The sequence below is a fragment of the Bufo bufo genome, chromosome 1, assembly GCF_905171765.1.
Source record: "Bufo bufo chromosome 1, aBufBuf1.1, whole genome shotgun sequence".
Classification (NCBI taxonomy): domain Eukaryota; kingdom Metazoa; phylum Chordata; class Amphibia; order Anura; family Bufonidae; genus Bufo; species Bufo bufo.
Genome location: NC_053389.1, coordinates 452,824,128 through 452,836,782, shown reverse-complemented (window position 1 = coordinate 452,836,782; position 12,655 = coordinate 452,824,128). Strand labels below are relative to the sequence as shown.

The 12,655-nt window shown below is 45.9% G+C and overlaps 1 protein-coding gene across 2 annotated transcripts in view; it reads right to left on the bottom strand.

The window, feature by feature from the left end:
• Positions 1-12,655, bottom strand: part of PPM1H (protein phosphatase, Mg2+/Mn2+ dependent 1H) — a 233,048-nt gene that overhangs the window by 68,165 nt on the left and 152,228 nt on the right. For both annotated transcript variants that reach the window (XM_040408372.1, XM_040408363.1), the window contains exon 6: positions 2,385-2,503. In XM_040408372.1, coding sequence (XP_040264306.1) covers positions 2,385-2,503 — 119 coding nt within the window. The remainder of the gene's footprint in view (positions 1-2,384; positions 2,504-12,655) is intronic.

The following is a 12,655-nucleotide window of genomic DNA, read 5'->3' as shown; positions in this document are numbered from 1 at the left end:
GAGAAAAGGTCAACACAGCACATTGTGGTTGGCCAGATAAACAGGGATTTCCATAAAAATGATTTATTAGGTAGTCTTTTAGGCTTTCTAATTAACATTTTACTCCAAAATAGTGACTTGCTGTGCAACATATTTACTATTTGCCCCAAATTAAGTGCCATTTGCACCTCATTTCTACTACATATCCTGGGGTAATAAAAGTGTAATTGTGACAGTGTGAAACACCAATGATGCATGTTGTGACAAAAAGCTTTAACCTAGGATCTGGCTAAAATAAAGCCACTTTTTTTTATAAGTATGGGGGCGTAAATGTACACAGCCAAAATTAAGTGGATACTCCTCCTAATTGAGCTCAGGTGTTTCAATCACACCCATTGCAAACAGGTGCATAAAATCAGGCACAGAGCCATGTAATCTCCATAGCCTAACATTGGTAGTAGTACGGGTTGTACTGAAGAGTTCATGACTTAAAACACCACAAGCACAATATCACTTGGCACAAGTGTAACAGATCTCCTGACACCCCGATCGGGTACCTCCGTTGATGGATGCTCCTAGCGCTTCCCGAGGACTCCAAGCACTCCGCTCTACACCAAAACCACCACAGGAACAAGGAACAGGAACAGCTCTTACAAGAGCAAGGGGTCATAGCCAGAGGAGTATAGCAAATCTTCAGCGTATAGAAATCCCCAGTGTCGATCAGTTACCCAAACACCAGCCTCAACATGATGAAGGGTAAAACAGGAACTCTCTTTATTGAAGATCAACTCATTATATATACAGTTCAAGAAGTCTAACAACATAACGCAATCAACCATGAACAACATGCAAACAGACATTTTCACCCCCTCCATAATGAATGAATAGGGAGGGAGGAGACACATGTGATGGGATTATCTCCTGAGTGTATCATAGGGTGATCTACTCATCTAGGAGTCGGCTGCTCCTAGTCAGCTATCTTAATCCCATCACTAACACAATCAGTGGGAGTCTCAGTGCAGAGTTAACCCTTTTTGTGTTGCTGAATCCACACCCTGCACCTTTAATGGGCAATAGGAAATATGTGGCATATAAATTCCACACATAAATCAGGGTTCATAGATCCTTGTAACCCCAAAAGGTCTGAGGGGGTCTCCATAGTTCTGGGTCCATAGTCTGTAGGAAGGAGGCTGGCCCTCAGGCTTCTCCAGCAGCCCCAGTGACGGTTCAGTCCGTCACAACAAGTAAGTTTGTAAAATGTTGGATCTGCTAGATCTGTCCTGGTGAACTGTAAGTGCTACTACTGTGATCTAGAAGCGTCTAAGAGTGAAGTCCATGCAAAGGGTTTTCATGGTCCAGCAGAGCAGAAGCCTGAGATCACCATGTGCAGTGACCCACTAGGCCCTTGTTAGTGATTAAAACTGGAATATATTATGATGACTTAGGTAACTCATGACATATTCCTAATATTTCCACGGCTTTATACTATCTGCATAGGCTGTAAACTAAATCAAGGGTTAATCCAGATACTGTTCCCAGGGAGAAGGAGCAGCTTAAAACCTTAGGCTTGGCTCTCCTTCCTGTTTATAAGTGAGTTGGCAGTTGAAACAAGGCTGCAGAGAGAACAGCTTCCAATCCTGTCAGTAAGCTTCAGTCAAAATAGACCCCCAAGGACTCTAGGGACCTCTAACATGATATGCAGATAAGGAATGTCCAGTTGAAAGAGGGAGTGTGGGATTTAGCCTGAGGGTAACGCATGTCTACAGTTACTAGACCTTAAAGCCCTGGTTAGGGTATTTATGGTTTCCGACCACTCTTCCCTACTTGAGTGGCAACTAGCATTGTTGGTTTTGGAGTATGCATTTTGCAGTTAGCAATTGCAGACATTGAGGAAAACATTGCTTCTCTTGGCTGGAATGGCATATAGGAATTGCTATGTGAGAAAGTGCATTTCAAAGGGAACTCTGGAGGTAACTAAGGTTTACTAAGACTTGAGCCTTTCATCTTGTGTGGAAGTGCTTACAGCTTTGCAATTCAATAAAGACTTGTTCTGTTCCGCTACTCTCTGCTGCCTGTCTCCAGTCTTACACGCACCGCAAAACCAAGGGCACCCCACCTTCCATAAAGCAGAAGATCCTAAGTAGGGAGTGATGAATCATGTTTCATCTTTCGTCAGTCTGATGATGCACAACTCTGGGTTTAGTGGATGCCCAGAGAATGCTACTACCTACTGGAATACATTGTACCTACTTTAAAATTCGGTGTCAAATATCTATATACTGTACAGTATATCAATGCATGAACAAAATGGTGGTTTCAACTTATTAAAGGATCCTGTATTTTGAGCAGATAGCATTCATCAACCAAGTTAGTGCCATGTGAATCCACAGTATAAAATATCTCACCAGCCGGTCATATTAAAGTCCCTGTAGAGCATCATCTTTCCCAGTTCCTTACGTTGCACTCTCCTTGGAAATTCTAAATGTGTGAACTCATCTCCAAGTAGATGTGGCTGCAGAAAAGCCTAAAATATAGGAAAAAGAGAAGAAGAGGAATATTTACAGACTGAAATCCATGAAATGTACATTATAAAGATTAGTGAGACATCTAACCATATCTGAGCATTTTTCTGCATATTCAACCGAGCATGAATAGCTTACATAATCAATCTTATCTGTAATTTTAGCTCCTGGAAGTGATGGCAGGAAATCAGGACTTAGATGTAAGATTAAGCAGCATTATGAACCAAATCCTGGATTAATTCACTGCATTCCTAATTGAGAAATGTGCCTGCTGAATTTATTTAGTGTACAATACAGATATACACATAGAAAAAGTGACAGCAAATTGCTGTGAAATTGAAAAAAATAAAATAAATAAAATAATAAAAAAAATAAATAAAAGATCTGTAATCCATGTCATCTGTGCTTATATAAACACAGGAGAGTAGTCCAATCCTCTAAATAGCGGTCCCTCAAGTTACAATATTAATTGGTTCTGGGACGATCACTGTAAATTGAAAATATTGTGTCTCTATGTTAAAATTGGTAATTTGTTCCAGAGCCCCAAAATGCATTCCCAGGAAAAGAGAAAATGAACATCAAAGACAAATAAGCAGATAACTAACACATATAAAGCAAGTCCTTACACATAAAAATCTGAAATAGCTGCTGGAAGCTGTAAATAGCTTCCTCTATTGAACGCAGGAGCTTTTTAGGGTGCTATACAGTGTACCAGAAAAATTACATGGTGCCACCCCCACCTAGTGTCCAAAGGAGAAGATCATCATGGCATGTAGTACCGCAAAGTACTAAAGAGAGGCGCTACTAGACATCCAATACTGGTGATTTACCAGTAATGGTGCCTTCAGACGTAGTAGAAAAATCCATCAGAAAAAATGCAGATGCAGATTTTTACAAAGGTGTGGATTTTGTTGTGGATTTATATGTGTGGATTACATCCCTCATTGTAATAAACGGAGAAAATATGCTTTAGAAAAACAGCAACACATTATTACTTACGCAGCAGAAAGTTATTCCACAGTGGAACACAGGGCAGGGATTTATACTTTTAACTAACATGTAATAAACTTTAGAAGTAAAATAATGACTGTCATGGTCTTGACTATCCTAGTTGTATTAGACTTTTGCCAAGTGCAGTTCCCAGAGAGAGCAGTCTTTTTCTGCTTTTACATTATCTCAGGCTATGTTCACAATTGTGTTAGTAAAGTAAGTCCCTCAGTCACAGTTTCTGCCATTCTTAATGAAGAAAATCAGGTCTGCTTGCAGTGCTATTCTGCCAATAAAATGACAAACACCTCAGAGTATGCCAATTAGCTCTCTTTCCAAAAATAAAACCTCTGATGCTACCAGATGTAAGATAGCTATCCTATAAGTCAATGTTCAACTTTTTAAATTGGCCTTGAGGCATAATAGCTAAGCCAGCACTTCATCTGCAGACAGCTGTTTTGGGGTGATTGCCCCTTGCCAGTGAAGAGCAGAGAAAACTGGCTTAACTGGGTGAGAGGCCAGGTCAAGATTTGGGGGATACAATTTCTCCTTATGGAAAGTGCCAAGTAGGCGTAATGAGTCTAATAGGTCAGGCAATCCTCCTCTGGGAACAAAGTATGCAAATTACTTATTTTCAAATAGAAAAGAAAGCTAAACCTCTGATACCACCAGATATAAGGTAGCTATCCTGTAAGTCAATGTTCAACCTTTTAAACAGGCCTTCAGCATAACTTAAATAACAGCTAAGCCAGTACTTCATCTGCAGACAACTGTTTCAGGGGGGTTGCCCCTCATTAGTGCAGAGCAGAGAGAAGTGGCTTACCTGGGTGAGAGGTCTTTATCAGGATTCGGGAGAAAACTATGGACCCTATAATAAGTCAGTATGGTACTGTATGTCTTCTGATGAATCCTGCACTGTATAATTGTTTGTGGAAACTTGTGAAAGTGTATGTGAAAGCTAATGAAACAGAAACATGCTGTTCTTCACCTAAACTTATTACACCAAGCTATAAGGGTGTGTATATACATTAGACTATCCCTGTCAATCTTAAATTAAACCAGAAGATAAAGAAAGGAGAAAAATGACAAACATGCAAACATCTAAGCGGGGGTAAATTCCTCCTTCACAGAAGTATTTCATATCGCTAGATGAGGCTTTTCCGTTAAAGTTCATATGTGCACCATGGAAAAAAGATCCCATCTGATAGTTATTTGTTGGTCACCTTTCAAGTCCAAATGTGACACAAAGGGTTGTACTCAGAAATGTGTCATGTAATGTCTGTGCGGGAGGGATATTATAATGCAGTAAATTAAGACAAATCTAGAAGCTGATGGCAAAGGAACGATCCAAGGATGTACAAAGTGGTCCTCTGCTAATGCATAACACTTGTCGGCATTGTAGGATTATGTTTTGAGTAGTGTTGGGCGAGTATGCTTGGCCGAACACCATTTTCACTTGAGCATCGCGATGCTCGGCACATCGCGGTGTTCGGCCGAACACTGCGTGTGCTTGAGCGCGATGCTCGAGTCTCCTCCCTGCAAGTTTGTTGGCTGCTACGCAGCCAAAAAACGTGCAGGGAAGTACTGGCCCTCACTGTAATGTCGTAGCCATGTTGGTTACTGGCATTACAGTGATTGGCTGGCTGGAACGCGTCATTAGTTGCTATATAGCACCCAATGACACATGGTTCAGCTCAGTCTTAGTCAGGGGGAGCTGCAGCAGAAGGGACAGATAGTGTAGGGACAGAAGAAGCAAACGCGAAACGCGCATAGAGGGGCACGCCAGGTAGCGACAGCTCATCCACACAGCTTATCGGGTAAGAAAGATCCAGACTTGTTCAGCACGTTCTTGATATGATATCTTTATTGTGAATGTTGGCGCACATCTGACTATTGAATTAGTTGGACCTAGTGCAAGTCACTGCTGCCCGTTAGACTCGCTTTACATATTGGGGATCTCATGATAGATACTTTTATCCCTTATAGTCATGCTGCTGAGTTCTAGGAAATCCATCTGTACGCTACATGTGATTTTATGAGCTGCCGGCACAGGCACTTTATTTGTTTCCACATGTTTGTACATGTGTATGTATGTATGTCATATATGTCTTTTATGTTTTATTAATAAACTTTGATATTTGGGTATTTTTGTGGTACCAGTTCTCTTTGTTGACTCATATATAGGAGGTACACCCGTGTATGCACTGGTGGTGTTGATCCAGTTGAATAGTGTTGAAAGGTGTTAGAGACCTTGTTTTATCTGGCTGCAATATATATTATTCGTGCAACCTGCGCTAAATTGCGTGCAATTGTTTGGCCGCTGCTGACAGTGACACAACCTCTGCTACATCTGTTGTGTAATATTAGCGCATCCTAAATATCTGTGACATTCAGTGTAATTTTTTCTTATCCGCTGGTGACAACGACATTACCTGCGCTACATTTCCTGTATAACCTTTGCGCATCCTAAATATCTGTGACATTTATTAAAAAAATTTCACTGCTGGTGACAGTGACATTACCTGCGCTACATCTCCTGTATAACGTTTGAGCTTCCTAAATATCTGTGACATTCAGGGTAATTTATTTGCACATACACTTACAAAACCTGCGCTACTGTACGTGTAACATACTTGCAAGCATATATACCATTTAATATGCTCAAGGCGAAGTGGCCGTGCTGCTGATGGTGCACGCAGATGCCGTGGCCCTGGGCGCGGTGAAACTGTGCCTGCTGCCCGAGCACAAGAAACACACTCATCCACAATACCTAGCTTCATGTACCAGTTTGAAGGGCGGCTCAGGACGGCACTCTCGAAGTCACACCAGTGCCACCAGGTGGTCGGTTGGATTGCAGCAGATAATGCTTCCAGTCGGTTAAGCACCACCCTGTCTTCCACAAAGTCCAGTCTCAGTAGCCAACAGTCTGCTCAACAGAATCCTCACCCTGATCCTCCTTCCTCCCACCATGGAGAGTCTTGGCAAACAAGTGATCCCACACTCGGAAATTCCGAGGAGCTCTTTTCATTGCCATTCCTTGATTTGGGCCTCTTGCCAAGCCCGCTTGAAGAGGGACATGAGGAGATCTTGTGCACTGATTCCCAAACCCTTGAGCATCCACAGTCAGAAGAAGATGACGGTGGGGAATGGCAATTAGTGTTTCACAAGGTGGATGATGATGATGATGAGACACAGTTGCCAATAAGTGAGGTTGTTGTTAGGTCAACATGTCAGGAGGATGACCAGAGTGAGGAACTGGAAGAGGAGGTGGTGGACGATAAAATCACTGACCCAACCTGGGAAGGTGGCAAGCCGAGCAAGGACAGCAGTACAGAGGGAGAGGGATCCGCAGCAACACAACAGGCTGGAAGAGGCAGTGGGGTGGCAAAAGGGAGAAGGCGGGCCACACCAAACAGGCCCTCAACTGTTCCCCAGAGCACCCACTTGCGGCAATCTCCCTTGCTAAGGGGTATGTGTTCCTCAGTCTGGCGCTTTTTTGAGGAAATGCGGACGAAAAGAGAATTGTCATTTGCAACCTGTGCCGTCCACAATCAGCCATAGCACTAAATGTGCACCTTTCCAAATTGCTGGCCCTGGAAATGTTGCCATTTAGGTTTGTGGACACTGAGGCTTTCCGCAGCCTGATGGTGGCGGCCTTCCTTCGTTACTCAGTCGCCAGCTGCCACTATTTTTCCCGGTGTGCCGTCCCCGCCTTACACCAGCATGTGTCCTGTAACATCACCCGTGCCCTGACCAACGCAGTTATTGGGAAGGTCCACTTAACGACTGACACATGGACAAGTGCTTTTGGCCAGGGATGCTACATTTCCCTGACAGCACACTGGGTGTACGTTGCGGAGGCCGGGAGCGAGTCGTACCCTGGGATGGCACAGGTGCTACCGACACCAAGGATTGCGGGCCCTACTGTCACGGCGGAGAGTGGGGGAAACCCCCCGCCGTGCGATGTTAAAGGGATAATGGGAAGCTGCTAGGCCAGGACAACAGAATCAGGGAGCTGGTCACCTCCTAAAGCGTCCCTAACTCTGACCCTGACTCCTAACCGTATGAGCCAACCCAGATGGTAGGAGGGCTCATACTCAGGAACCTCGGGTCCCTATTAGCCCAAAGGATATCCCTGGACTAGGAGCAGGGTAAGACGACCTGTTCCTCCTAGACACGGACGAACAGGAGTCTAAACTGACCAAGCTGCAAGGAAAGGGAAACCTATACAACATATGGATATGGCAGGTGAGTGAAACAACTTACACACCTACCTGCCACAGACACAGTGACTGGAACCCATGCTCAAACGCTGATGTCCACACCATAGAGGGAGGCACACACACATTAAACACACAGGAAACCAGATGCATAGCTGCAATAAGGTAAGACACCACACAAACATAAGCTTAACATCAATACATGTTTTATGACCACAAGGGTGGTCCTCACTGGACAGATGGTATAAGACCAGGAGGATGACTCCAGCATAAGGCATGGCTGGAGTACCCCTCAGCTACAGGGATCCAGCAGAGGCTAAATAGCCCAAGTAACCACACCCACAAACTAGGAAAGGAGTTAACCCTTCCAACACCAGACAAGGTAAGTGTCACTTAAAGGGGAAATGTACACATAACATGAATCCCGTGCACACCAAACATAGAAAGTGAACACATACATACAAATGTTGCCAAAAGCAACCGCATGCCTTGAAGGCGAGCCGCCTAGCAACCAACTCAGGCTGCTACACTGCCAAACATAATTATGTTGCCAGCGGCAACCACACGTGAGACAAACATACAAACTGTCCTAACCTGCGGTAGACAACAAGGAGACCGCTGACAACTGCATGCGACACAAAGAGTCACGACCATAGGCCGTGACACCTACTTCCTTTAGGATTTCCGCCACCACCTACATTAGTGGCTGCAACCCCCCGTCTCCTCCTCCACCTCCTTCTTCCGTTCCACCTCTGAATTCTCATCTTGCAGCACCAGTCAGCCATCAGTTAGTAGCTGGAAGCAGTGTAGCACTGCAGTGGGGAAGCTGCAACAGGCCGTGCTGAAGTTGATCTGTTTAGGTGACAAACAGCACACAGCCGCAGAGCTGTGGCAGGGCATAAGGGACCAGACTAAGCTGTGGGTCTCGCTATTCAACCTACAACCAGGCATGGTTGTGTCTGATAATGGCTGTAACTTGGTGGCGAGTTTGGAGCTCGGCAAGCTCACACACATACCATGCCTAGCCCACATGTTCAACTTAGTGGTTCAGCGGTTTCTCAAAACCTACCCCAATTTTCCTAAGCTACTGGTGAAGGTGCGGCGCGTGTGCGCCCATTTCCGAAAGTCAAGGTGCCGCCGGTCTGGCAACGCTGCAGCAGCGCTTGCAATTGCCAGCTCACAGACTGTTGTACGGCGTGAGCATGCGCTGGAACTCTAAGTTCAACATGTTGGCCATGCTTTGTGAGCAGCAGAGGGCAGTAGTGGAATACCAGCTGCAACATGGTCGTCGCCTTTTCAGTCAGTTTCTGCTCTTCACAAGTGACGAGTGGGCATGGATGTCTGACCTCTGTGTCTACTGAAACGCTCAGTGATCACAATGAAGGTGGACGCTTTGCATGTGGAAGAGGTGGAAATGGGGGAAGACAACACACAGGGTGAGATAGCCAGACCACCCTCTGTTCGTCTTCTCAGCGTGAATTGGATGATGAGGAGGAGGAGCAGGAGACGGTTGCCTTCGCTACAGAGGGTAGTACCCATAGCAGGTTTATTCCATCTGTTCAGCGTGGATGGGCCGAAGAGGAGGAAGAGGATGAGGAGATAGAGTCATCCTCCTGATGAGGACAGCGAAGTCTTGTCTGTTGGGACTCTGGCACACAAACAGTCAGGTCCATGGAATCTGTTGCTGTCAACTCTTAAGATGAGATCCAAAGAGCTGTCACTATCAGTGAAGCAAGCTATCATTAGGCTGAAAAAACAAAACAAACCCATCAGAGAGATAGCAAAAACATTAGGCATGGCCAAAACAACTGTTTGGAACATTCTTAAAAAGAAGGAACGCACCGGTGAGCTCAGCAACACCAAAAGACCCGGAAGACCACGGAAAACAACTGTGGTGGATGACCGAAGAATTCTTTCCCTGGTGAAGAAAACACCCTTCACAACAGTTGGCCAGATCAAGAACACTCTCCAGGAGGTAGGTGTATGTGTGTCAAAGTCAACAATCAAGAGAAGACTTCACCAGAGTGAACACAGAGGGTTCACCACAAGATGTAAACCATTGGTGAGCCTCAAAAACAGGAAGGACAGATTAGAGTTTGCCAGACTACATCTAAGGCTACTTTCACACTTGCGTTCGGGGTTCCGCTTGTGAGTTCCGTTTGAAGGCTCTCACAAGCGGCCCCGAACGGATCCGTACAGCCCCAATGCATTCTGAGTGGATGCGGATCCGCTCAGAATGCATCAGTTTGGCACCGTTTGGCCTCCGTTCCGCTCAGCAGGCGGACACCCAAACACAGCTTGCAGCGTTTTCGTGTCCGCCTGGCCGTGCGGAGCCAAACGCATCCGTCCAGACTTACAATGCAAGTCAATGGGGACGGATCCATTTGACAATTACACAATATGGTGCAATTGCAAACGGATCCGTCCCCCATTGACTTTCAATGTAAAGTCAGGAGTCCCTATTAATATACCATCAGATCAGAGTTTTCTCCAATCCGATGGTATATTTTAACTTGAAGGGTCCCCATCACCATGGGAACGCCTCTATGTTAGAATATACCATCGGATTTGCGTTAGATCGTGAAACTCAGATCCGACAGTATATTCTAACACAGAGGCGTTCCCATGGTGATGGGGACGCTTCAAGTTAGAATATACTAAAAGAACTGTGTACATGACTGCCCGATGCTGACCCCCCCCCCCCTCCCTCCCCTGTATTTAACTCATTGGTGGCGAGTGCGGCCCCCCCCTCCCTCCCTCCCCTGTATTTAACTCATTGGTGGCCAGTGCGGCCGGCCCCCCCTCCCTCCCCTGTATTTAACTCATTGGTGGCCAGTGCGGCTGGCTCCCCCCCCCTGTTTTTAACTCATTGGTGCCCAGTGTGGCTGGCCCCCCCTCCCCCCCCCCTGTTTTTAACTCATTGGTGGGCAGTGCGGCCGGACCCCCCATCATTGGTGGCAGCGGAGAGTTCAGATCGGAGTCCCAGTTTAATCGCTGGGGCTACGATCGGTTACCATTGCAGCCAAGACGCTACTACAGTTCTGGCTGCCATGGTTACTTAGCAATTTTAGAAGCATTATACTTACCTGCGATGTCTGTGACCGGCCGGGCGCTCCTCCTACTGGTAAGTGAAAGGTCTGTGCGGCGCATTGCTTATAGCACAGACCTTTCACTTACCAGTAGGAGGAGCCCCCGGCCGGTCACAGACATTGCAGGTAAGTATAATGCTTCTAAAATTGCTAAGCAACCATGGCAGCCAGGAATGCAGTAGCGTCCTGGTTGCCATGGTTACCGATCGGAGTCCTAGTGATTAAACTGGGGCTCCGATCGGAACTCTCCGCTGCCACCAATGATGGGGGGGTCGGTCATTTTAATTAGGGGAGGGGGGAGTGGGGGACGGCCGCACTGACCACCAATGAGTTAAATATAGGGGAGGGAGGGGGGGGGGCGGCCGGCCGGCCGCACTGGCCACCAATGAGTTAAAATAGGGGAGGGAAGGAGGGGGGCCGGCCGCATTGGCCACCAATGAGTTAAATACAGGGGAGGGAGGGAGGGGGGGCCGCACTGGCCACCAATGAGTTAAATACAGGGGAGGGAGGGAGGGGGGGGTCTGCCCACTGCTGCCTGGCAGCACCTGCCAGGCAGCAGGGGGCAGTCATGTACACAGTTCTTTTAGTATATTCTAACTTGAAGCGTCCCCATCACCATGTTAGAATATACTGTCGGATCTGAGTTTTCACAAAGTGAAAAATCAGATCTGAAAAAAACAGTTATGCAGACGGATCCGTTCTGAACGGATGCAAGCGTTTTCATTATAGGAGCGGATCCGTCTGTACAGACACCAGACGGATCCGCTCTGAACGCAAGTGTGAAAGTAGCCTAAAAAAGCCTTCACAGTTCTGGAACAACATCCTATGGACAGATGAGACCAAGATCAACTTGTACCAGAGTGATGGGAAGAGAAGAGTATGGAGAAGGAAAGGAACTGCTCATGATCCTAAGCATACCACCTCATCAGAGAAGCATGGTGGTGGTAGTGTCATGGCGTGGGCATGTATGGCTGCCAATGGAACTGGTTCTCTTGTATTTATTGATGATGTGACTGCTGACAAAAGCAGCAAGATGAATTCTGAAGTGTTTCGGGCAATATTATCTGCTCATATTCAGCCAAATGCTTCAGAACTCAATGGTCGGCGCTTCACAGTGCAGATGGACAATGACCCAAAGCATACTGCAAAAGCAACCAAAGAGTTTTTTAAGGGAAAGAAGTGGAATGGTGTGCAATGGCCAATGCAAAGTCAATCACCTGGCCTGAATCGGATTGAGCATGCATTTCACTTGCTGAAGACAAAACTGAAGGGAAAATGGCCCAAGAGCAAGCAGGAACTGAAGACAGTTGCAGTAGAGGCCTGGCAGAGCATCACCAGGGATGAAACCCAGCGCCTGGTGATGTCTATGCGTTCCAGACTTCAGGCTGTAATTAACTGCAAAGGATTTGCAACCAAGTATTAAAAAGTGAAAGTTTGATTTATGATGATTATTCTGTCCCATTACTTTTGGTCCCTTAACAAGTGGGAGGCACATATGCAAACTGTTGTAATTCCTACACCGTTCACCTGATTTGGATGTAAATACCCTCAAATTAAAGCTGACAGTCTGCAGTTAAAGCACATCTTGTTTGTTTCATTTCAAATCCATTGTGGTGGTGTATAGAGCCAAAAATGTTAGAATTGTGTCGATGTCCCAATATTTATGGACCTGACTGTAGCTGACTTTATTTTATGCTGCCTTTCCCGTGACCCTCGCGTTATACGCATTTTGGCCAACACCGATTACTAGTTGTTCACCCTTCTCGGCCCCTGCTACAAAGAGAACTTCTCATCTCTAATTTCTTGTGGTGGAGAGGACTAGCAAAATGGTGCAATACCAGAAAGTCCTTGTGGAAAA